This window comes from Mercenaria mercenaria, chromosome 18 (genome assembly GCF_021730395.1).
Source record: "Mercenaria mercenaria strain notata chromosome 18, MADL_Memer_1, whole genome shotgun sequence".
Classification (NCBI taxonomy): domain Eukaryota; kingdom Metazoa; phylum Mollusca; class Bivalvia; order Venerida; family Veneridae; genus Mercenaria; species Mercenaria mercenaria.
The window spans coordinates 39,413,124-39,439,730 of NC_069378.1; the positions used below are offsets into that span (position 1 = coordinate 39,413,124).

General features: G+C 32.6%; 1 protein-coding gene across 10 annotated transcripts in view; it reads right to left on the reverse strand.

Moving 5' to 3' along the window:
- The window catches only part of LOC123538683 (titin homolog), a 130,349-nt gene that overhangs the window by 36,780 nt on the left and 66,962 nt on the right, over positions 1–26,607 (reverse strand). Inside the window, exon 1 of one of the 10 annotated variants that reach the window (XM_053530200.1) lies at positions 25,178–26,276. The exons of the other annotated variants lie outside the window; for them this stretch is intronic. Coding sequence (XP_053386175.1) covers positions 25,178–25,238 — 61 coding nt within the window. The 5' untranslated portion in view covers positions 25,239–26,276. Of the gene's footprint in view, positions 1–25,177; positions 26,277–26,607 lie in introns of those variants that run through there. 10 annotated transcript variants of the gene reach the window in all.

Sequence of the window (26,607 nt, forward strand, 5' to 3'; positions counted from 1 at the left end):
GCTAATCTTGATACAGATGCTAATACCATTGATCAAAGTAATGTTGCTAATGATAATGCTGATAAAGATGCTAAAACTATTGATTAAAGTATTGTTGCTGATGATAAGGCTGATGTTGATAAATATGTAATATCAAAGGGAAAATTAATGTTGCTAACGATAAGGCTAATGTTGATTAAGATGGTAATAGGCGAGATATGGATGGCAACAGGCACTGGTTTGACCACACAGGTGTGTGTGTGTTCGGGTTAGCGTCTTTAAAAAAAAAATCAGCTATATAAAGTGGTGGCTACTGGTAGCAGTGAACACAATGTTCAACCTAGTAGTGCTGTTTCACTGAAATATCATGCCATGATACCCCCACCCAGTCACATTGTACTGACCAATGCTAGAACTACCCTCTTAATGCAGAGTGCCAAGTGAGGAAGCTACCTGTACCATTTCCATGTCTTTAGTTTGGTACGGACAGGAAGTGAACCGAATACCTGCACTCAAAGCTGACCACAGAGGTGATTTTTTCAGTATTACTTAGGTAATCATTCTCTTCTTGAATTTTCTCCTGAATAATATGGTTACTATCACTGATGACCTATCTCTTAAATGTTGACAATGTTCCAACTCGGCTAACAACACTGACATAGATTCATCACTCAATGAGGATTCACCTACATCAAAGTTGTAATTACATTTCACAAATAATCCCTGTAAGCCTTATATAAAGCCATTCCATACCAAACATGGGATTTACAGATAAAACGGCAATGAGAGGATTAAATGATGGCTCTAGTATAAGGTTCGCCCAAGATAAAAAACTCAGGTGGTTTAACTTCTACAACATCTACAGTAGCAGTAGCTTATTATAAACATTGTGTTGGCATTCTCATAAAAAAAGTATCAAAGATTTTGCAGATGTTTTGTATAATTTTCAAACAGAATATGAACAGCCCAGCATTTCGAATATACCTTCCTCCTACACAACTCCTTGTCATACCCACAAATGGATGTGACATCAAGCCATATAAAGTTTGTTAATTTTCTAGAATTTTTGAAAATAGTACAGATATTTTCTTGTAAACAAAGAATAAATAGCAAGTTCCAATGGACAATAAATGAACCTGAAATGATGTGATATCTGTGCCTGAACTTACAACAACCTTTCATAAGTGACATCATTTTAGATAAATATATGATCAAGATTCAAGTATTTGTATTAGTTTCTGTGAATATATTAACCACTTTTAGAGCTTCAAAAGTAAACATAAATTTTAACCATTTGTATACAAAAACTAATACTACTGTTCAAAGCATGCCATCAAAATAATCTGTTTATCTTACAAGTGAAATTTGTACCAAAGTTTGAGGATACAAAAAAAATCAACGAAATCACAAATATTTGAATTTCAAGGGTTTATAAAGCAGTTAAGATTTTATCTCTATTGCCGCACATTGTTGAACCTACACTGAAATGATCTCTGCATATTTTTCTTCCTGAATATCTTGCAATAGAAAGCTCTAATTGTAATATAGCTAAATTTTAATTAATTTCTTTTTACAAACAGATTTTACAACATGTATTAGAATTAGAGATTATACTGAAAACACATTGATATTTTCATACTTTAATTGTCATAATACTGAATTCCTCAGACGTCAAATATTTAATTAGGGATACAATATTGTTAAAAATGTTTAATCAGCCAGTAGGTAATTCAGGATAGCAAATACAATAAATGATCTACAGGACAACAAGCCCAACAAAATCCAGATATTGTTAACCAGATGTGAATCATAGGCTCAGGTAGAAACTTCAAAATGAAGTCAAATAAATCATGGGAGGGTACTTTGAACTCTTCAAAATGGAGGAAGTTAAATATTGCAATGTTTGTCTTTAATCTCACCTGGTGGTCAGTTGTTTTTCTATCTGGTATTTGTTTGATGAAACAAAAAATCCAAATAAATTTCTTCTCCCTAACTGCAAGTCATATACTTATTAAGATGTACAGCCATTAGGAGAAAAAAGAATCATAACTGTGATCACAAAAACCGGGTGGTCATCTGGTCTAGTTACAGTATTTTTTTACATCTCTGACTCCATAGTTCGAATTCCAGTTCATATACTGGAAATTTCTGAGACGCTCTAGAGTGTCTCTCACCCAACTAAGAGGCCAGTACTGGTTCTTCCCTGGAAAAAAGGCTACTCATATACCAGCTCTTATATACAGGGCACATTATACAACAAACTGTCTACTCCTAAAGAGCTAGACTAAATTAGCCAAACATATACCTGTAGCTCTGTACCTGCACTGGTTTGGAATAAATATGAACAAAGTTTAGTGGCTGCTGTTGTATATTTATATGTTATATGAACATAAAGCACCTTTCAATGTGTTTATCTTGAAAAGATGAATATGGTATAATAATTAGCTAATGAATTTTAGAAAAGAAAGAGTACATGTAAAAACAACTTTATCTATTTTGGACAGCACTTCAATAGTAAAAGTGATGTCAGTAACCGTTCATAAACTCAAAACACTTATAAACTATTAAAATATCATGGGGTATCACCATTTATAAGAACTATTTTGCCCATGTCATATGATCTGTATAATGAGATGTGTGTCCATGCATTCATGATATTATAATTAGACCCACCATGACCGTCACTGACCTGTGAGAAAACTGATCGGTATCATTGAAAAATCATCAAATATTTTGAAAGATACCGGATATTTCATTGAAATAAACACAACTTGTGTATTTACAAAAATGAAGTCCCTAGATGAAAGCTTGTACATGACAAGGGTTCTGCACAAAAACTGTAATCCTCGACATGGTCTTTATAAACATACCAAAGTTGTTTTATAAAAAAAAAATATCATTACTGGTATTATCACTATATTTCATCGCCATAAATCCTAAACCTTATTCATCTATTTTCATTGTCAAAGGCATTTTTTCTATCATTATCAATAGCATTACTTCTATTATCACTTTATACGCTTTATATATATCTATTATCACTTTATACGCTTTATATATATCTATTATCACTTTTTTACCAATAGACATTACTTCAGTTATCAATAGCATTATTTCTATTATCAATAATATCATTTACATTATCAGTATCAACTGCATTTTCATTTCATGAAATGCCTGCCCGCTTAGCTCAGTAGGGAGAGCGTTGGTCTACAGATCGCGGGGTTGCGAGTTCGATTCCCGGGCGAGGCATATGTTCTTCGTGACGATTTGATAAAAGACATTGTGTCTGAAATCATTCGTCCTCCACCTCTGATAATTCATGTGGGGAAGTTGGCAGTTACTTGCGGAGAACAGGTTTGTACTGGTACAGAATCCAGGAACAAAGGTTAGGTTAACTGCCCGCCGTTACATGACTGAAATACTGTTGAAAAACGGCGTTAAACCCAAAACAAACAAACATTTCATGAAATCTAGATGATGTGAATATGATTCAAACTGTTTGTTGTGGTATGGAACAGCCCATTACAAAGGTAAATTTATGAATATTCCAATCTGACTAAAGTACATCTCCTATTACGCTACGCATAGGATCTGAAAACGACCTATTCATTGCCTCGTTCTGACGGCCCTTTCACTAGCCAATCAGAGCCTAGCTTACAACATCTTGCAAATCTACCTGTAGCATTGACTTTTGATATTTACAATTCTTATGTCGTGATGTGTCAGATAGCCGGTTAGCTCAGTCGGTAGGCCACTTGCTTTGTAAGCGAGGGGTCCCGGGTTCGAGTCCTGGAATAATTGCATATTTTTCTTACTCTTTGACAATCGAACAAGTCGTCTGATTGGATAACATAAAAATAGCAATAATGGAAATCCAAAATATACAGAAGACGAATGTGAATGGGTCGTTCTCAGATCTTCGTTTAGAAGATCAAGTACTTCAGTCAGATTGATGAATATTCCTAAATGCCTTACACAGCTTTGATACACTCTCCAATATAAACAAAACCATAAAAGGAGATATGAATGAATTTCTGTTTTTACCTATTTAGCAAATTTAATATATTTCTTCATAAAACTTATGCAAAACAGCTTGAGTTTTTGTTCACTATAGCAATATTAAACTACAAAAGGCTATGGGTGTTTTTGCCGTTAAGATAAATAATGGTCCCTCACCTAAGATCAAAATAATTCCAGCTGTTGATTCAGGTATCAAAATACTTTAAGGTAAATACCCATAGCTCACAAATTTTATCAGGTGACAGTGTTTAGGTGAAAAAAATACTTTTACTGTAATTAAAGTAATATATATGCTGACTTTGATCACCACAATCTAGCTGAATAAAAACACATGGTTATTTTAGACACAATTTTATAGTTAGTAGTTACTCTCTTCTTCTGTTATGATAGTATCTTTTGAAGCAATGTTCATTAAAAAGCAGAGCACCTAAACACACTCCTAAGATTTTGCAAGTTCACTTTTAATAAATTGATATGAACTTAATAAAGTAATTAATTACGCCCATAAAGTGTTGGCTTGCAAGCTTCATCAATGAACCAAAATAACTTCTGAAACATAATTAGATATTTTATCTTTGTATTTATTGTATATTGACATTATCCTAGATGATTATGGCTTTAAATTACACTGAAATCTTTCATACAATATATAAATAGTGGGATAATTTTGACTAATGTTGCAGGATCTGTGTATGATTGAAGAAAAGAAATGACAAAGTTATTGTTGCTATCTGTTCAGAATGTCACAAACCGTCAGCTCAAGTTACTTCACCTCAATAACTTTACACAAGTTTTTTTACGTCTTATAGCACGATACAAACTTATTCACAGTAGCATTTTAGCGATATTTTATGCAGTAAGCACAATTAATTTGCTTTTTTAAACACATATAACAATTTGATATATAATTTCATATATTTTAATAATTCAGAGCTGAACGTCTTCGAGATTTTATTTCAATTTCCTCTTCTCTTTCAAGATATAGGATATAAAATAGCCAAATTATGAATGTTATTGAATTACAACCTTGCATAAAGATCACATAATAACTTCATGATGACATTTCTATTCTGCCTAGATGGTTATCAGATACTCAACAAATCTCCTATCACAAATATCATCTTCATAACATTTCTATACATGGCCATGACAATCTAAACTACATGGGGCAAAACTATTTTCATAAATCATGTAATTTATTTGCTTTAAGGGTGTTTCAAAAAGACTTCTTTCTCAAGCAGAATATAAATCTGTATTTTTTTTATTAATCTTAGTGATGTGTTTGTAAGCTGCACTTTCCTTCAATAGTGGGGAGGTTGACTCCCCTGGAGCTACACCCTCCAACCAAAACAGCTCTGCCATATTGGCAAAAAAACACATCTTTTGCAAAATTAACAATTTTCAATTAGACCAGAAAAATGAATGATAATAAAACTCGTTTCTAAATTTCATTTTTCAGCAAAAATTGACTAAAAGATGAACCATGAAGGCTTGTGAACCATGGAAAGATCTATCACTGTGGTCCAGTAGATGACTCATACTGGTCATTTCAAGCCAGTTACCGAGTCATTAACTTTATGGCCTAAAGGATTGTAAGTGCTTATAAATGTCACACATTTATGGCAGGCTATTTGTACAGTTTTTTCATCATTTACACCAGCTTTAACATTTGTAATATGCCATGTCCACAATGTCCACTCAACCTTGTAAGTTAATACATGAATCTTTACAACAATTTAAATATCAACATAGAAATGGAGAGGGTAAAAAATTTCAACTCCTACAAATAATCAGAAACTAAGCTGCACTTTTCAATAAACATCTAAAGTTTTATTACAACACCTAAAGCCATGTATTGTTTTCAAATAATCAACAGTTATTTGTGTAAATGGTCTACAAAATTCAGTTTATTAGAATGAAATAGCCACATACAGTACTGAAAGATAGTTACTTTAATGTGTAATTATTTTATCTGATTACAATGTTCCATCAGCCAAGATTTCAATGGTCAGCAACCCTGAGGTGAGCAACAAGTGCGCAGTAAACCTGAGGTGAGCAACAAGTGCGCAGTAAACCTGAGGTGAGCAACAAGTGTGCAGTAAACCTGAGGTGAGCAACAAGTGCGCAGTAAACCTGAGGTGAGCAACAAGAACCCTATAAGCCAGGAACACTAGCACTGGACAATTTCAGACAATGCTGTTAACAAATATAGCAATATGGATGTCCTTCAAGATTTTTATATACAGTGGTTAACATTTCAGCATTAGCTATGAACAGCTATTTAATGTTGACTCAAGTACAACCTGTAACAAAACCTTCTCTCCCCTCTCATTTGAACAATACCGAGAAATATATGAGCCAATCCACACCTCCCACAACTACATTGCAGTCTTTTTTATTTTATCAGCCAAATAACCAAAATCCTGAATAAGTGTATTCTTGGTCCTCCCACTTTGTCACCTATTTCTCCTGTTTCAAACCCATCCCATAATGCAATATTCTTGCTAAAAGAATTTGAATGGCTGAACATAGAAAATTTATTTCAATTTTACTTCCCACATATTACCAGCTATCAGTGGGCATTTATCACAATTTATTTTCACAAATACCTGCACACAAACCTGTCCTATCCCAGAATAAAGGATTCCATGGAAAAGTATACATGTTTTTTCTTCAATAAACTCAATTTTATGTATTTCATCAAAACATTAAATTTTGACTGAATCAGATCTAAAACTTGCACTAAAGCAACTTCACACTAATTAAAAACCATCATAAATAAACTTGACAAATTTTATGATACATGAAATTGACTAAAAAAGTTTATGCCTACTATATAATTACAGGTGTCACAAATTGAAGACTATAAGATTCTTTCACTGGTTGTAGGTGCAGATGGGAATTTCTGGTCTCGAGGGTAACTGTTTAGGCGGTAACAAGGTTCTTTTTCTTGCATGATATAATAATAAAAACAAGAGCTGTCGGATGACAGCGCGCTCGACTATTCGAAGAATTGATTGAAGAATGGGGTCAAAATATTTCCATAGATTTTCAGACAAAAGAAAAAAATGGATTAAACAAAAAATGTTCCTGTATTTGTGGATCTCAATTAGTCTTGCACTAAATGGCAATGTGTAACCATGATGGCAAATATGTTAAGTTATATGTTAGGCAAAAAATGAACTTGTATAAAATTTTTTAACTAATTTCCAACTCCAAAAAGGGTCATAATTCAGTCAAAATAGTTGAAAGAGTTCTGTACACTTGCCTACAGATGGAAATCATGTTGATATACTAGTGTTATAAGTTGCAAAGCCACAGTTCAAATAGTTTTGACAAAAATTTCAAAGTCCAAAAAGGGCCATAATTCAGCCAAAATAGTTGTCAGGGTTATGTACTCTTGCCTACAGATTGAAATCATAATTATAAACAAGTGTTTAAAGTTTAAAAGCCATATGTCAAATAGTCTTAACAAAACACGGACATATACGAAAACAGAACCAATTTCCAAGTTCAAAAAGGGCCATAATTCAGCCAAAAAAGATGACAGAGTTATGTACTCTTGCCTATTGATAGAGACTATAATACTAAACAAGATATAAAAGTTTCAAAGGCATATGTCAAACACTTCACACAAAATATAAACTGGTACGAAAAACTTAACCAAGATTTCTATGTCAGAAGGGGCCATAATTCAGCCAAAATGCTTGATGGAGTCATGTACTCTTGCCTACAACTGGACATGGTGATGGTAAACAACTGTTGAAAGTGTCAAAGCTTTATCTCAAAAGACTTTGTCAAAATGTAGACTGGTACGAAAAACTTAACCAAGATTTCTAAGTCAAAAAGGGGCAATAATTCAACCAAAATGCTTGATGGAGTTATGTACTCTTGCCTACAACTGGACATGGTGATGGTAAACAAGTGTTGAAAGTTTCAATGCTTTATCTCAAAAGACTTTGTCAAAATATGAACTGGTACGAAAAACTTAACCAAGATTTCTAAGTCAAAAGGGGCCATAATTCAGTCAAAATGCTTGACAGAGTCATGTACTCTTGCCTATAACTGGACATGGTGATGGTAAACAAGTGTTGAAAGTTTCAAAGCTTTATCTCAAAAGACTTTGTCAAAATGTGGACTGGTACGAAAAACTTAACCAGGGTGTGACGCCGACGCCGACACCGACGCCGACGCCGTGGTGAGTAGGATAGCTCTACTTATTCTTCGAATAGTCGAGCTAATAAAAAACAGTCGAACGGCTTTCTTTTTAGAACTATTTCTTATAGCAGCGTATTTAAACAAAGCGCGGGAAATCAACGTCCGTAAACAGGAAAGACGTCATGACGTTTCAAAGACAAATAACAATGTTTAGTTCCGGTTTTGTTTTATCAGTTGCAGCGTAACGTTATGAATTTTTGATAAAATAACGTGTTTTGAATCGAGAAATATACTGTCAGGAACAAAGAGAAACTGTCAAGGTACTGGATTTTTATTCCATTTTTCGAAATAAAATATAAATAACTAAATAAATCTTCTACATATATACGTAGTTCATAATACGTCATTTAAAGCATGAGAGTCATCTTACACCCCGGGGTGTAAGATGGATTTTTCCAGCACCGGTAAAAATACCGGAAATCCCCGTCTGGTCTGCAAGAATGAATTAAGATACTACATAATTACAGGTGTTTGAATAAGGTACTACAAAGTCACATGATCCTTATGTAACCTCTATCTCTTCCTAACCTTAGCTCTGTTGACCAATTAAAATCGATAATAATTATCTTTTATTCTAACACGACCAGCAAATAACCTACATACATGTAAAGCAAAATCTATCTCAGGTTATTCTGCAATAAACCACTCGCGTGCAATGACGTCATCCAATCCAGGCACGTAGCCAGTCATAAAAAGTAGTTACCATTTTTTCTAACTCTTTTGATACTAGTATGTCATGTTAGAATCGAAATAATAAGTTTCCAAGTGTGATTTATTGTAGAATAACCCAAGTTTTTCGTTCTTATGCAAAACAATATATCACTCAGGCCTACGGCCTTGGTGATATATTCTTACGCATAAAAGCTCAAAACTCGTGTTATTCTACAATAACCCACGTTTGGGAACTTACTATTTCTTACATTAAATAGTGTGTATTTCTGAATATAAATAATGAAATTTTGGTAACACCTACCACCTTTAACAGCTGCCTGTAAGAAGGTAATAAAAATAGCAAACCCATAATTTTTACAAACATGTCAATAAATGCGACTTGATCTAATAAAGATTAAGTGATTTTTAATTGTAAATCATTTACTTGCAACAAAATATATATATTCAGACTTTACTTCTATGTGTTTCTCTTACAACATTGAAATACCTCAAACATTCTTTGTGAAGGTCACAATTTTCTCTTTTACAGTAGAATATATAAGTAAAGACTTCTTGAAATTTTCTTAAATTTATTTTAATACTTAATCACAAATATTTTTACAATTATATGTATTATAACACTAATTAGACTTGTAGCTTATCCTAAGACTTTGGATTATCCGCAGCCCTGAAGAGGTTTATCCAGATTTATACTAATTTTTTAAACTGCTAATTGTAATAGTGTAAGGTCACAAAAACCAAACCAATGACACTGCAGAAACTTTATTAAGAAATAGCAGAAAATATTATGATCTTGCTTTTTATCAAACCCAAAGGAGGTTTAATGAAACAAGACAGTAACAATAAGTACCAGGTCACTTTAAAGAAATTAAATATATGCTTAATCAACTCAACAGGTCATGAATGTATTTATCCAGATACTTATCACATTCACCTATATATAGATATCATTTAATTACTTCATTTAAATTTTTATGACATTTATTTTCACTTGAATGTACATAATATTATACATTTCACAGGGGAAGGAGAAATCAGATCATAATTTTTGCCTTTTAAACGGTACAAGAAAAAATTTCAATTTATTGTTCATGCAAAGTAACTGCTGTGCTATTATATAACTATTTGGGAAAAAGTAAAACATCCACATTGGAAGAAGAATAAATCATTTAACCTTATAATGCTAAATATCTAAAATGGACTGGTCCATCATATAATTTGGCAATACCATTTATTATTTAAAAGGGTGTTCACTGAAAATTTGCTGACTGAATAGGGAATAGTGCAGACCATGATCAGCCTGCATGGATGTGCAGGTTGACCTTGGTCTGCACTGGTTACAAAAGCATGATCACTTGCTGCCAGCAGGCTAAAGGTTAAGGAAAAGAGTAACTGGGCACCCTTACGAAAATGAAATATGGAAACAAGCTGGCATTAAGCTGCAAGGTAACTGTCAATGATCTGGCAACAGTCTGTCAAAAAAAAAAGGTAACTGGAAATAATCTGACTCCTATATGGGAACAAACTTCCAAGAAAAAAAGTTTAGCTGAAAATACCCTTACGAAAATGAAATATGGAAACAAGCTGGCATTAAGCTGCAAGGTAACTGTCAATGATCTGGCAACAGTCTGTCAAAAAAAAAGGTAACTGGAAATAATCTGACTCCTATATGGGAACAAACTTCCAAGAAAAAAAGTTTAGCTGAAAATAATATGGACACTATTTCCATATTATTTCCAGTTTCTGGGAATAATCTGCAAACTATATGACAATAAACTGGCTCATAACAATCAGCATGTAAACACACTGACAATATTGTCAGCTTGTTTCCAGTGTCTGGAAGAAATCTGGCAGGAAAATGGCAAGAAACAGGAAATAAAAAACATAATTTCTATAATCAAATTGAATAAGTACTGAGTTACCAGCTTGCATACAAAAACTTAAGCAAAAAATGCTATGTGGAAAAAGGGGCTTAATTTTGGAAAAAAGTATAGTTATGGGACCTGCTTAGTACATGTCAGGTCATGACATTGAACAAGTGTGTAATTAGTTTCAATCTATAATTTTGTAAAAAAAAAAAAAAAAGAAAACATAGGGGCATGTCCAATAACTTCTATTCTTTGAATAATCGAGATAAAATTACATAAGTGACAATATTGTATGGATTTTCTGTCTGTCTGACAGTACACTGGATATAAATTTACTCAGAGCAGATTCTGACAATGCACTGGCTACACAATGGCAATACACTGGCAATATACCCATCTTAGCAATTTTCACAGCAAAACAAATATTACAAGACACCTTATCAAAATGGTCGAGAGTTGCATTTTTCCCTCCAAAACTATTTTCAGTTTTCAATAGTTTTCCAGCATTGATGGGCACATTGTAAAGGTACTTTTTCATCATTTTACAGTTACTTGTTTTCATTGTAACACAGATTCTGTCCGCAACAAGTATTTTTGCTAAACAGATACAGAAATTTTTAAAAGTCATGTATTTTCGCTACCCTGTAAAATTAAACTTGCAGATTTACCATAATCTTTGTCAAATTTCCTTTGGTTTCAATATTATATTATTGATAACTGAAATATTGCAAATCTTAATTGGTATTAAGATTGAGTCACAAGCAAATGAAGGTTTTAAGTCACATTAAAATTCATATTAAACATTAATAAGGATAAATAGAAAAAAACATATGTTGACACTAAACTGGAAACAAACCTCCCATACACTGACAATGCTATGACAATACAATGGTAATAAAGACAATTTTCCTAGGGGGAAATAAAAAAAATTAGTAACACTGAGTAGTAAGCGATATATTGGGATACTAGTCCATCTTTAGCTCAGTAGGTAGAGCGTCGATCTACGGATCATGGGGTCGCGAGTTCCATCTTAGGACGGGGCTTATGTTCTCCGTGACTATTTGATAAATGACACTGTGTCTGAAATCATTAGTCATCCACCTCTGATTCATGTGGGGAAGTTGGCAGTTACTTACAGAGAACAGGTTGATACTGGTACAGAATTCAGGAACACTGGTTAGGTTAACTGCCCCCTGTTACATGACTGAAATACTGTTGAAAAACAGCATTAAACCCAAAACAAACAAACAAAACTAGTCCATCTGCTACACTAATGTATACCCGCTGTTACATGACTGAAATACTGTTGAAAAACGGCGTTAAAACCCAAAACAAAATAACACTAATGTATAAGTGCTCATAACTTTGTACTGCATAAAGGATTAGTTAAAACTTTAAATAATGATAGTTTGCTAAAGTGTTTCTCTTGTCCATGTAAGAGCCTGGCATATTGTGACTGACTATACACTGACAATACAATGACAACACACTGGCAATATGCCAGTGTGTTGTCAGACAAATATTTCCAGTTGACTGGCTGTGCACTGACAATACAAGGACAACAGACTGGAAAGTCCAAAAAGCCGCTTGTTGTCAGTTGTGTATCCAGTGTGTTGCCAGATTGACATTGCATACCAGTTTGTTGCCAGATTGTTGTCAGTGTTTTATTTCCATACCTCTATATAATTTAGCTCCTTCAAATAGTTTTATATGAAAATCAATGAAATTTTGTTAAAACGTCATTACAAACATCACTGACAACAAACTGTATATAAACTGACAGCAGACTGGAAGTTAAATTTTACAGCTGGTTTTCAGGTCTGGAAATCAGCTGACAAGCACATGGACACATGATGGTTATTCAGTGGCAACACACTGGATCAGTTTATTGTCAGCTCTGGAAATAGGCTGGCAAGTAACTGGATTTTAGAGTATTAATGACTGGAAACACACTGGACATAAACTGACCACACACTGACAATAGGGAAGGTTTTTCATAAGGGCAGATCAATAAATACATCTTGTTCAATATGAGTGAGCCAAACACACCAAAAAGGCTGCCTCAATCATAGCAATTTTTTAAATTTCAAACTGCTTTATCTTTTATAACAGTTCTCAGTTTGTATTTGGAACAGTCTGAGGATCGCTTTCATTCAAAATCAACCTATTTTCATGCATTCCTTGCCCATAAATGTTTGTTGTGTTAAAAAGCGCCAAATAAGGATATTATCATCTTTCACCATCATCACAGTATTGTGGTTATATAATGTATGCAAAATATATTTCATCTTAACCACATTACAAAGGAATGTAATCTCAACATGAAATCTCTTTATGAAAGAGTCAAAAATATGATTTGAATCAAGATTGCCTTGTCACAAATCTTGAAACATGTGTTGCAAAGAAATGATTTTTATGTAGTATTTGGGTGAAGTTTCAAAAAATGTTCATAAATACCTCAGCATATGGTGTTGAGAAATTGAAAACTTCACTGAAGCATGTATCCGAATGTTTAAAATGAATATTTCAAAGATCTGTCTCCAAAGGTGATATCCATGCAAATTATTTTCATACTTGAAAAGACTTTTTAAAGAAAAATATTCTAAATGTTGTGACTGTAAAAAAGTTCAGTTCAATCATTCTTGACAAACTATAGTACTGTCACATTTTGACCAAGTTTCATTAAGATATGGTCATAAATGTGGCCTCTACAGTGTAAACTAGCTTTTCCTTTGATTTGACTCGGTGACCTGTTTTTTATCCTACATGACCCAGATTCAAACTGGATCTTGAGATCATCAAGATTAACATTTTGAACAAGCTCCATGAAGATACTGTCATAAATGTGGCCTCTACTGTGTTAAGCAGCTTTTCCTTTGATTTGACCTGGTGACCTAGTTTTTAACCGCAGAAGACCCAATATCGAACTCGTCCAAGATTTTATTGAGGATAACACTCTGACCAAGTTTCATTAAGATCAGGCCAAAATTGTGACCTCTAGACTGTTAACAAGCTTTTCCTTTGATTTGACCTGGTGACTTAGTTTTTGACCCCAGATGACCCAATTTCTAATTTGTCCAAGATTTTAATGAGGGTAACATTCTGATCCAAGTTTCATTAAGATTGGACCAAAATTATGACCTCTAGAGTGTTAACAAGCTTTTCCTTTGATTTGACCTAGTGACCTAGTTTTTGACCCCAGATGACCCAATATCAAAATTCATCCAAGATTTTATTGAAGGTAACATTCTGACCAAGTTTCATTAAGTTTTGTGGGGGTATAAAAAACCTTAAAGGCAAATTCCTTTTTCAATATTTTTTAACAAAGGCATTTTCAAGGGGATAAACACTGTCTTCAAATATTAAAAAAAATATGGGCCATAAGATACACAGTTTTCAAAATAATTTTTTTTTACATGTACGACCTCTTCCTTGATTCAACCATGTATTACATCTATATGGATCAAATGTTTCAAATTCTAAAACAAATGATGATGAATCATACAAAGTTATTTCATGCTGTATAAACCTTTTCAGTCATGTTAAAATTATGTAAATGTTTTGTTTCAAGTCCATAATTTCCAAACCCTGTATGTCGGTTCAATAAAAATGTAAATAAGCAGTTCAATATTAACCCGCCAGTGTTTTCACAATAAGAATGGGTGTAGCCACAAACCAGAAAACAACATGTGCATTATTTTTGCCAAGTTTTCCTGTCATAATCCTATATCAATATGAACGTATTTGAAATTCAAAAATTCAACGTATTAATTAATGATGATCTTTATATCGAGTTTATTCGGACAAGAAAATCCCATAATGAAATAATCATAAATGTCACAGTGAAGGGTAAGGATGTACATCTTGAATGTCAAAGTGATCTTCACAGTTTTCAATTAGCTGTCATCCTTGTTGATAAAAGTGAATTAATTACAATGTTTACTTATTCTGTATTAAGATCACATTACCTGCATTATTTTCAGACAAATTAAGAGTTCATTTTTATGTTTCCGGCTGATATATAAGCAAAAAATGTAGAAATCGAACCTCACCTAACATTTGCAACATTAATGGCTGACCAAAACCTAGTGTAATGCACCTACAGTATAATTCAACATTATTAAAACAGCAAATAAAAGAATATATTCCTAATCTTTCATTATATGTTCATGTACGTAGACTTAAAAATCAGTCTTTCAAAAGCACATATATTCTTGCCTACCTGGCAGGGAAAGTATACATTTGTTCGAGCACGCGCAAGGGATAGATATTCCTGTCTTTCCGTAGGGAAAAAGCTTGTCTAAAATAACGTGCACTTTGGTGACGTCACATAGTATGACACTATTATGACGTCATAAACTATAAATAATGTCAGGAGATACCCAAATCTATTTGTCTCCATGATCTATTTCGGACGTGATAGGCAAGAAAAATGATCTAACATGTCTGTTTGTGTAAGACAGCTATAATACATTAATAAAACAAGAGCACTGCAATGCAGAGCATTATATAAGCCCAAAGCTATGACCTTTGACCCCTAACTGTGACCTTGACCTTGAAGGGAGCCATCCGAAATATGCGCTCTGCATATCATCTCGATGTGGTGAAAATTTGTGCCAAGTTTCTTTAAAATCTTTCAAGCAGTTCAAGAGTTACAGAGCGGACATGAAACAAAGTCATATGATCTTTTACCCCTAAGCGTGACCTTGACCTTTAAGCAGGCTATCCAAAACATGTGCTGTGCACGTTGTCTCGATGTGGGGAACATTTGTGTCAAGTTTCTTTTAAATCCTTCTAGGGGTTCAGAGTTACAGAGCGAACACAAAATTGCTGATGGACGAACAGATGGACACCAGTGTCATCATACGTCCCCTTTGGCCGTATAAAAAGGGATATGCATCATTTATAGCAATTCAAAATGTAATTTAAAGAAATATTTAAGGCTGCTCTGTCTGGTTTTAAATATTTTTGACATTTCTAGAAAGAACAGTATAAATCTGTGATGACATTTAACTAGTGCTTACACACATTTTTTTTTGCAATATTCTCATTCAAACAACTTGAACTTAATTTGTTTCCTAGTAACGATTGAAATTTTCGCCTAAATTATGCAAGTTTCTGGATGCTGACCAGAAACAAGTGTACACATTTATAAGTGTTTTTCTTCCTCATCTAGACTAATCACTACTAAACCCTTTGAACTTGACTAATCTAACACAAATTTATGGAAGTTTAATTTGTATATAAAATCGTCAGCCATTAAGGTTAAATTACCGAACTGGACCTATATATGCTTAATCACATTTTTTAATCTTCTCACACAGACAGAATGAAATAAGGAAGATTCATGTTTAGAGAGGAAACTATTTACCTCTGTGGTCTCTGGAGCTGTCAAAGGTTACCTGGTAGAATCATTCTCAACATTCTTAAAGAAAGGCCAACCTGGCATCAAAGTTAATTAGAAATATTTCTCTAAATTTAATCTACAGGACAGAATGATGATTCTTCAGTTTTAAGCACCAAGTAATCTGCAAGTGTTGTGAATATAAAATAGGAAATATCATTAAAATTCAGTTATGTGATTACATGTGTGCGTTGATTACGGAACAATAATTTTCTAAATGCATTTCTTACGAATGAATCATATTGTTTAACAATTAAACTTCAGACTATCCTAATATTCATAAAATTAATTAAAATAGGAAAATTTTAATGCATTATTTTTTTTCTGACTTTTTTTTTTATCATATTTTGTAATTACAGCCTTTACAAACACTTAAATTTAGTATTCTGAAACAAACAGAGAAAAATTTCAATTTAATTCTCTTTCACAAATGGAAAGATTTAAATTAAATACCTGACTTAGGACCTATTTTACGCTACTTTAAAAGAATTCAATCACAAGTCAGGCAATAATGCAATCACTTCCCTCTAAACTCCTCAAAACAATGAAAATATACACCTATTCAATTACAGAATTATATATGTGAAACATTTTAGCAGATTATTGTATTACCTAATATCAACTGATATTACCTAAACTCAACCAATCATGAATATCTCAGTAACTATCTATCACTTTAAACAATATAACAAGCAAAACCACACACGATCTAAAAAAACAAAAACTTGACGCCCATCGGAAGAACCTAAATCATTTTTGTTGATTCGGAACTATTTCTTTCACATATAGGTCAAACTTGAACCTGTCAGTCTCTAGGTGAAAATGTGTAGTTTCTGCTAGTGAAAGCATGGCAACATGACAAACTAAAACTAACTTTAAAAGAAGAGTGACCTAACTCATTCTGTTTTTATTGTTTCATTTCTGTGTCTGTTTCAGCATGTATGTGAAAACCCTCATTTGCAATGGAACATCTAAAAAATATTCTATTTGGTTTTGTTTCAGTTTTATGGAATATAAGATACTGTCATTATTTTAGGCAAAAAGGTCACAGCCACTGTTTTGTTTGGGTTTAGCTCTGTTCTTCAACGTAACCACAGGAAGTTGACCTAACCAGTGTTCCTGAATTCTGTATTTACCTGTTTTCAGCTTTCTTCTTCTTCACATGAATCAGAATAGGAGGATGAAATGACTTCAGACACAATGTCTTTATCAAATCATCACAGAGAACATACTCCTTGCCCTCAATGGGCTAGTATGCAGCCATTGTGTTGGGAGTTTTCAGCTTCTTTAAAATGCTTCATACTTTTTTCTAGTCCATAATTCCATAAAAATTATGTATGCAAATGAAGGTTCACAGTATATCAAGAGTATGTCTTATTGTAGATCACACCTTGAAATTATGTAAATAGGACATTCAGAAATAAAACTTAATTTATCAATGTGATAATCATTGGACAGGCTGTTGTTGTCCTTACTTACTGTTATTATATATAAATTGTTGAACCATAGTTATTTATTACTGGCCTGTGTTGAAACTCCCATATACATAATGTATTTAATTTGCAGTGAAAAACCCTTTTCAGCCTTTCAGGATATCATAATCTGCAAATGCTGGATAACTGTTACAAAATTAGCATTTGACAAATTACCATAGATCCATTGGAACATTTTTTATATATATTTGATATCAAAGTCAAAATGATAACTATATATTTCCCCTGCGAAATGCAGTTCTTGAAATAATGAACACTTCAAACCATTAAAGAACTGTTCATGAACTAACCTTCAACCGTTCTCGATTTGTGTTCATTAATTTTTGGACATGAACTGTCCTTAAAAAAAGTTCATGAACAGTTCATGAACTACTAAATAATCACACATTTCTTGAATTGTCCATGATGAAAGGTTAAAGGAACAATCATGGACATTTCATGAATCATGAACATATCATGAACTTCATAAGAATCACACAGAGTTCTTGAATTGTCCATGATATAAGGTAAAAGGAACAATCATGGACAATTTATGAATCATTGAACATATCATGAACTTCAGAAGAAACAGAAACTAAATCAATTCTTTTTGAAATTTTATTATTCATAAAGGGTTCTTCAAAAGACACGAACTGTTCCTGTACATTTTATGATTTATTTTCTTGAATCGTTCATGCACTACTCATGACAGGTAGTTCATGAACTAATGAAGAATCATGTTCATGAACGGTTCACTGCTAGTTCGTTAAGATAAAATAGTTCATGAACTGTTCAAGCACATGTACATTAGTGCTTGAAGTCAGCTTTCACTTTTCATGAACATGGTATTTAAGAATGTTTCAAGAATTTGTGCCATTTTATCTTCATGAACAATTCATGAACTCTGTTCATGAAATATGCATGCACTATTCATGAACAGTAACGTTTCATTTTGCAGGGGTTCTAAAAATAAACCAAAATTCGTACATGTGTGATACTGAACAAACTAGAAAGATTGGGACTTTTCCATTTTAAACTTTTTCTCAACAGTATTTTAGTAATGCAAAATTGAGAGTTATATATTACTGTAGATACCCATGTATAATGCGCATCCCTGATTTTAGCCCAAAATCCTGGGGAAAAAAAATTTTGGTCAATTTTGAGGTGGATGGAAAACGAAAGTAGAGTTTACATCAACATTGGTAATAAATTTTACCTCTGCGTCGGAGAGCAGCATCGGTCTCACAGTACTATCGATTTTGTTTTCTCAGAAATAAAACTAATAAAATATTGTTACATTTGTTGTTGTTTTTTTTTTAAATTAAATATTTTGAATAAATAGAAAGCAATTGTTTCAATATTTAGGAATGGTATCTTTCAAAATGACATGAGCTTCTCAATTCAAACCAATAACAGAAAGTGTGAGAGTGAGAGTCTTTTTATTACTATCAAATGGCCAGTAATTATCGGCAATTAGCATGTCACCTTGTGTCAATTTTGTTGTTCACAGTTTGATCTCAGTTAAAGATAATACTCGATCTTTAATTAGTATCATAATATTGGTGATTTTTTAATATTTCTTTCATCAAAATACTTTTAAATTTATATGAAATTAATTTTGTTTGCACTTGATCTTTTCCGGAACGTAACGACAATCTTAGATTTTAGCGTAGACAGTTAGCGCGGAGAGTAGTTTCCCTCTACCAAAATGGCGAAAATCATAAACAAACTTGTTTTAAAGTTGGAAAATCGTCTATATCTGTGTATAATGCTCACCCACGATTCAGGGGGTGGTCCCGGGGGTAAAAAAAACTGCACATTATACATGGGCATCTACGGTATCTTATATGAAATAATGGACAACTTCCCCTTACTGACAGAATAACCAACACTGAACCACATATAATGTCTTTGTCAGAGTTATCATGAAAAGTGCACACGCTGCACCAAACAGGTGGAGAATCATCAACTTTGAACCACATAATAATAATTATAATGTCTTTGTCACAATTATCATGTAAAATGCATTGCCTACTGAATTGGAGATTACTGCTAGCTGGTACTACTGGGAAATAAAATCACTGATATATGGTACTATAATATTGTCATCTTGAGATAGGCTTGATCACATCAAAGAGCATTCCTTGTGACCTGCTGGAAACCTATTAGTTTGGCATAACTTGCTTTTTAACCCTTTCCTTTTAATACAGCATAATTTCAGGTATATTTTATTGCATGTTTTATTGATATAATAAAGCTTAAATTAGCTAAAGCAGAATGATCAGGGTACACATTTTGTATTGAATGATGAGTTCTCCTTGGTTTGTAGTTTTACCATGTAAAAACCTACTTTAAGTTACAACAATTTGGTCACAAAATTAATTGCTACAACAGAAGTCTAGACTCTCAGCTTCTCCTATATCAGCAATTTTCTTACAGGATCTTTTATCTGCATAATATCATCAGGATAATACAATTATCTGTATAAGGTATTCAATTTTTCCTCTTCTTTTATTTTTATTGAGAACAGTCATGATATAGTAAAAGGATATGTAATTGTATAGCTAATTTTGTTTGTTTGCTGATTTTAGTGAATTTTATCTCATAAGGTATATAATGATGCCCACCACTGAAGTTAGCCAAATAGGGTGAGTAATACTAAATCTAAGATGGGGACACCAGTTTGATGAGTTATATTACTAGAAATCAGCTCAGAACCTTTAACTAATTCCAACATAAAGTTCTATTGATGATTTATAATCTTCAGCTACATAATTATGCAATACTGGAAAAATCCTCAAAAGAAATCCTAGCCAATTAATTAAACACTGAAAATAGGTGATATTTAAATGGTAAGCTTTCTTTTGATTTTAACTGAACAAAGTATTACAAATTTATCTAAAATGAAATCAATTTTACAAAATATCATAAGCATTTCTTTAATCACATGCATTACATAATAATGCAGTTCAATAAACATTTTATAAATAATTGCTGTAACTGTTGATGAATTTCAAGCAATATCAATGTTATCAAGTACCCCACCCATCTGCAGTAACAATAATTTTGACTTTGTTTTACAAATCCCCTATCAATGTTTTTCTTCTTGTTTCTGACTTTCAGATATGCGTGTTTGGTGTTTAACCCCTATTAACTTATATGTGGGCGTTTGTTTTAGAAATAATTTTTTATGTATGTATAAATTTAGTTAAAAATTCTATAATATGTTCTGAATTTTGACACCCCAACACTTTTTGGTAAAGATGGTAAAATACTATACGTAGCCTAAGATAGAACTTGCTAGAAATCTTAAAATATTTTTTCTGATACTCAAAGCAAATGCTATAGTATACCAGTCATGGAACAATACAGCATATGACCATAATATGTATATTCAAAATTCCTGATGAAACTTCCCAAAAAATTGTGTCATGATATTTTTGAGGACTTTTCTTTCTGTGCATCATTTCCTTACATACTACTTAAAGTCACCAAAAAGTTTATGTTGGAATTAGTTCAACCTCAAAAGTTAAACTGACCAATATAAAGGGCTAGATGTATGTTCTCTGTTACTGGTAACAGAATCCAGGAACACTGGTTTATAAGGCCAGTTGTTTGCTCTTTACATGACAGAAATACTTTTGGAAAATGGTGCTACACCAAACACAAACAAACAAATCTTTATAATGGTTATAATTCTGGTTGCTAAATTCAGTAGTGGCTGCATTGTATAATCATATATTTACAGACTTATACTTATAAACTTTAAAAACCAGGTGGCAACATATAAACTTTCAAATCTTTTGTTTTACTATTTTTGGCCATGTACCAAACTATGCTATATCTGTATATCTGGGTCAATGGTGCCACCTCTGGGTACCTTCTTCACTTTTTACTACCAGTTTATTGACTGCTTCTATTAAATTTGAATTAAAAAAAAACAACTTCTGGACAAATCGTTGGATTTTTTCTTGTAAAAAAAAAAATGTTTGTCTTAGTTTTCAAGATTTTCAACGATAAAGTCAAATACAGCTGAACTCAACCTGGCACGTGCTAAAGCGATAAAAGATTTAATTTTAACTTGAAAGATTATCTTTACAGACATAAAACAATGTCTTATTCAAATAATTGCGGTTACATTATCTCAGTTGACGAAAACATTAACTCCAAGGAGGAAAATTGATTATCAATACATGGTAGGAATGGCTTGCGAAATATAGCTAGCATTATTTCACTCCCATGTATTTTAAAATAATGAATATTTCGTTTCAACTAATAAATTATGTAAACTGCCAGAACATATAACAGAAATTGCGCCATCTTTCTAAATGAAAGGGATGAATTAACTTCCCCGCCCTTTCTCAAAACAGAAATTTAGCACACAGATAAAACCCAATGAATTAAGTGCCCAGCTCAAGAAATTGAGAGAAGTAATGGGTTTTATTTTAACCTATAAATTTACTTTCCATCAGTTTGTAAGGTAAGAAAAATAGAAGATTTACTGCCCTTTATGAAGATGTAAAATTACAGGCTCATAATCTCAAAATAAAAAATACCTGAATATCTATCATACCAGGATTAAGATAACAAAGAATGATATAATCTGCAGTTGGAGTACTTTCCAATATTTAAGACATAAGTTATCTCCCTTTATTAAGACATAAAGCACAAAACTGAATGACTTTTATCACAAAACCTCCTATCAAGTTTGTGGGGGAAAAACAAAACATTTGGAATGGAATTCTTGAAGCAACAAATAATGCCATACTGTACTGAATAAAGAAAAAAAATCCAGCCAAATAGCAAATTTGAAATCATCAACTTGAACAATAATGTTGAATAACAAGAACAATATATAAATAAATATATCTTATCTATACACCTGATCTACAATGACAATTAGTAAATAGATAAATCATAAACATAGTTAGATAAGATTTGTAAATAATCTTTATCTATTGTCAGTCATTGCCATTTCTAAATTGATTTATGAGTCATCGTTCTCTTGATAGCCTATGTCATCGTGCTCTTGATAGCCTATGTCATCCAAATTGAATTTCAACAATACCTAGCCCTTACATTATGTAGTCTTTCTCAAGTAAGTTGATTGTTTCTTTACACCAGTAAAGTACATTCCATTGATTAGTCAAACAGCCCAGTACTTCGCCACTAACATACATGTGAACCTTTATTTAGTTTGTTTTGTTTTGGTTTTAACGCCTGTTTTTCAGCAGTATTTCAGTTATATAATGACAGGCAGTTAACCTAACCAGTGTTCCTGGATTCTGTTCCAGTACAAACCTGTTCTCCACAAGTAACTGCCAACTTCCCCACATGAATCAGCGGCAGTGGATGACAAATGATTTCAGACACAATGTCTTTTATCAAATCGTCGCGGAGAACATACGCCCACCCGGGGATCAAACACACGACCCTGTGATCCATAGATCTGTGTTTTCCCTATCGGTACAATTTTATGATGAATTTCACAATTTGGACATAACGTTTAATGGGTTATCTACACTGTAAAACACCTAAAACACCATTATGGAAATTTCAGGTCAGACATAGAATAAGCAGCACTATCTTTAAAAACATATAATCTTGCATACTGATCTCGGATAAAAAGAAAGAATACATTTCTGCTGCAAATGGCTGATACTCGAAAAATGCAAACTGCAAAGTAGGATTTTATTTAAGAAATACTTTATAGCAAGAGTGTTTTAACACTATTTAAGCACAATGGGCGGTTGGTTATATGTCGGGTGTAATAATTTATAACATTTGTTCGACATATTACTGCCCGAGTGTATAAATAGTGTTAAAACGCTCTTTTGATATACATTGTTTCGATTCTAATACGCCCTTAATCTAAAACAGTAGATGAAATATAGTAGCACTCTTTCTTGGTCCCAACAAAAACATTGACGTCACAGCAAGTTAACGTGACGTCATTCTAGCGTAAGAGTGTTTTAACAGAGAAAAGCATATTAGAATTTTCCATTTATACCAGATTCTGGTTTATCCATATATTTGATACACTGTATTGTTTTATTTGTATTAGTGAGTAATTCTTCTTGATCAATAATTGAAATTACCTGCAACTAGGGCTGTGTTTTATGCTTAAAAGTACACGACGTATTTGCTTAATTCTTTTGACAATTTAAGGAAACTTCCTTTGTGATATCTCCTGTCTGATATGGAAGGCTTAAAGTGGAAATATTGTTTTGGCTGAAGACTGTAGTTTACATATGTTACAAAATACACTACACAGGCCAGTATGTTTTATAATTTGGTAAAAATTATATTTACAGTATTTTGCATTGATTTATTTGATGCTATGTTGCATAATTCTAGTAAAGTTAACAACAAAATCATCAACTGACAGCAGAAACAGTAAACACTACATCATATCAAAACCAGCAAAAATGACAGGATTTATACCGAATGATACTGTTGGAACATTTTTGTGTATTTATTTGACTGCCCTTTGGAAAGAGCTCTCCTGAAGGTTCAAATGTGAGGACCAATTAATATAAATAGCACATCAAAAAGTAGAGTTACTATAAAAGGCTTATAAGTAGCTTTTTTGAAGTCTACGAAACAGGGTCAACAGATTGCTCCAAAAGAAGCCTATCAGCAAATTATTGATTCACATCTGTACAGCATAACCCAGGTGTCAACATAGTGTAAGGTTTCAAAGCCAATATCTGACTAGTCTGTTGTGATATGACACAAAGAAATGACCCTGCACATAATGAAAGTAATAATTTTCTAGACAATGAAAGGCTTTAACGCAAGTGTTGTGAAATGCTGCTATCAGTCTAACATTGATGATGAAGACAATCATAATTCTAATGATGATTTTACTGGTGTTGAAGAGGACGTACGATATTAAATGATGATTGAAATAATGATGTCAGTAAAGGACTGTGATGGCTAAAAGATCAGTACCATTGTCAATTATTTCTTATGAGAAAACATTGCATTTTCTTTTGGACATTGTCGTGTTCGAAATCAACATTCTCAAAAAGTATATGATACAAGAATTTCCTGGTAATATTTCAAATGAGACATTTCATGACCTGTGATGCTCTAACTTTGCATGTGTAATTAAGTTTACAATTGTGCGTATAATTAATTATTCAGTACAATGCAGTCAATAATACTGAATACCTAATAAGGAAGAAAGCGTAAGCCGAGTGCTTATGAAGTATAGGGACAAGATAGTGCTGTAATTAGGTTATTGATAAAGATAATTGAATGCTCCGGTGTGAAGTTTTCAATGTTTTGCTCTGTTTTTCTGCCTGGTAACTAATTGGTTTTGCCCAACTTTTGGATTTTCATGTTTGTTATACAGCCAAGTAAACAGACACAAAAATTATCCCCGGTTCTATAACCAAAATAATTTCTGGTATTACCAAACAATTAAGCATTTTGGGACTTTGTATGCAAATAACTTCTCCACATGTAACTTAGATGCAGATAACTTCCCCGCATGAAACTAAGAGGAGCCACCGCCATTACAAAAATTTCCTTACCATTATCAAAGCCAATAAACCATGTGGCGTAACTTTTTCCTTCCTTACGTCCTCGAATCATTTTGTTCCTTTTAGAATCTTGGTTATCTCCAGTAAGTTTTAGATTCCATATGCGAAAATCCTCATGTCTTAAGTGATGAATAACTCCAAAATAAATTATGTAACTGAATTCAACTCTGATCTACTTTATCGGAAGTAAATTTGTTAAATGAAACAAACTATGAATCATGCACACCTCCTGTCACAATTTATATCGATTTTTCATCCTTATATTATCACAATCAAAGTAACAAATAATTACGTTTACAAAAGTGTTTTTCATTTTCTCTATTTTCCAGTAGTTTATAAAATATGCTGTTTTCATGAAAGGTGTGCATATTTAGTCATTTTCACTATTATATGTAGAACATTCCACACTTTTATCATGGGGAGCATCTATTTTACATTAAATTACTTATTCATCCAATATGTAATCTTTTATAAACATCCTCAGGGTGTCAGACTGTTGTATTTTCATGCACATTTCATGCTATTAAAGTACATGTCCTAAATATTTTACTCCTATTTTGACACATATTTTAAAAACATTGGTAAGCTTATTCTAAATATCTTCTTATAGGAACCAAATCTGAGAAGAGATTTTAATCCAACAATAATTGGTTAGGCAAACAAACACTTAAATTTCAGAGCCTAATCCGCAACCCGAGTAGCTTAAATTTCACAGTTGGGTTCGTAAAGTCTTTAACCCTCTATAATCCACTGGCAAGGCAGAAATTTTTTTCAACCGCTTTATACGTAAAATTTGGCGTGTAAGATTTATTCCCAAATTTCATAAATTTTATGTAAATCAGTCATCCTAACATTTCTCAATATGACCCCCTTAATAAAAACACCAGCTGAGTATTTGTCCAACAAATAAAAGATGTAGATTTCCACAAAAATTGATCACTCATTGGTCGATAATGTCACAATAATGAAACATTCTATTTTCAGTTTCTTTAAAATGAAATAATACACAAGCATGTAAAATCCCTGCTAAAATCTTTGTTATCATGTATAAAATGACAGGTGTTGTACTACCAACTGTTGTATGACAAACGATCTGTAATACACACCACCTACAGTTTTCCCAGGTAAATCAAGGGAGGTAATTATATCCTAATTAGGTAATGAAGAGTTAATTTTCCAAAATAAAACAATTTCACTGGATTTTATTGCGCAGTTAAATAATTTTTGTCTACATAACCAGTAATTTGTCAATAATAATTAAATGTTTCAGTAAAAAGTGTCCTAAATGTCCCAAGTATTCAATATCAGCTACAACTTGGATGGACTTACAAAATGAATGTGTGATATATTATAGAGATTAAGATGAATGCATAATATCAGGCAAAATAAGTTAGACTACATTCTCTGTTTCAGTTGTTTTA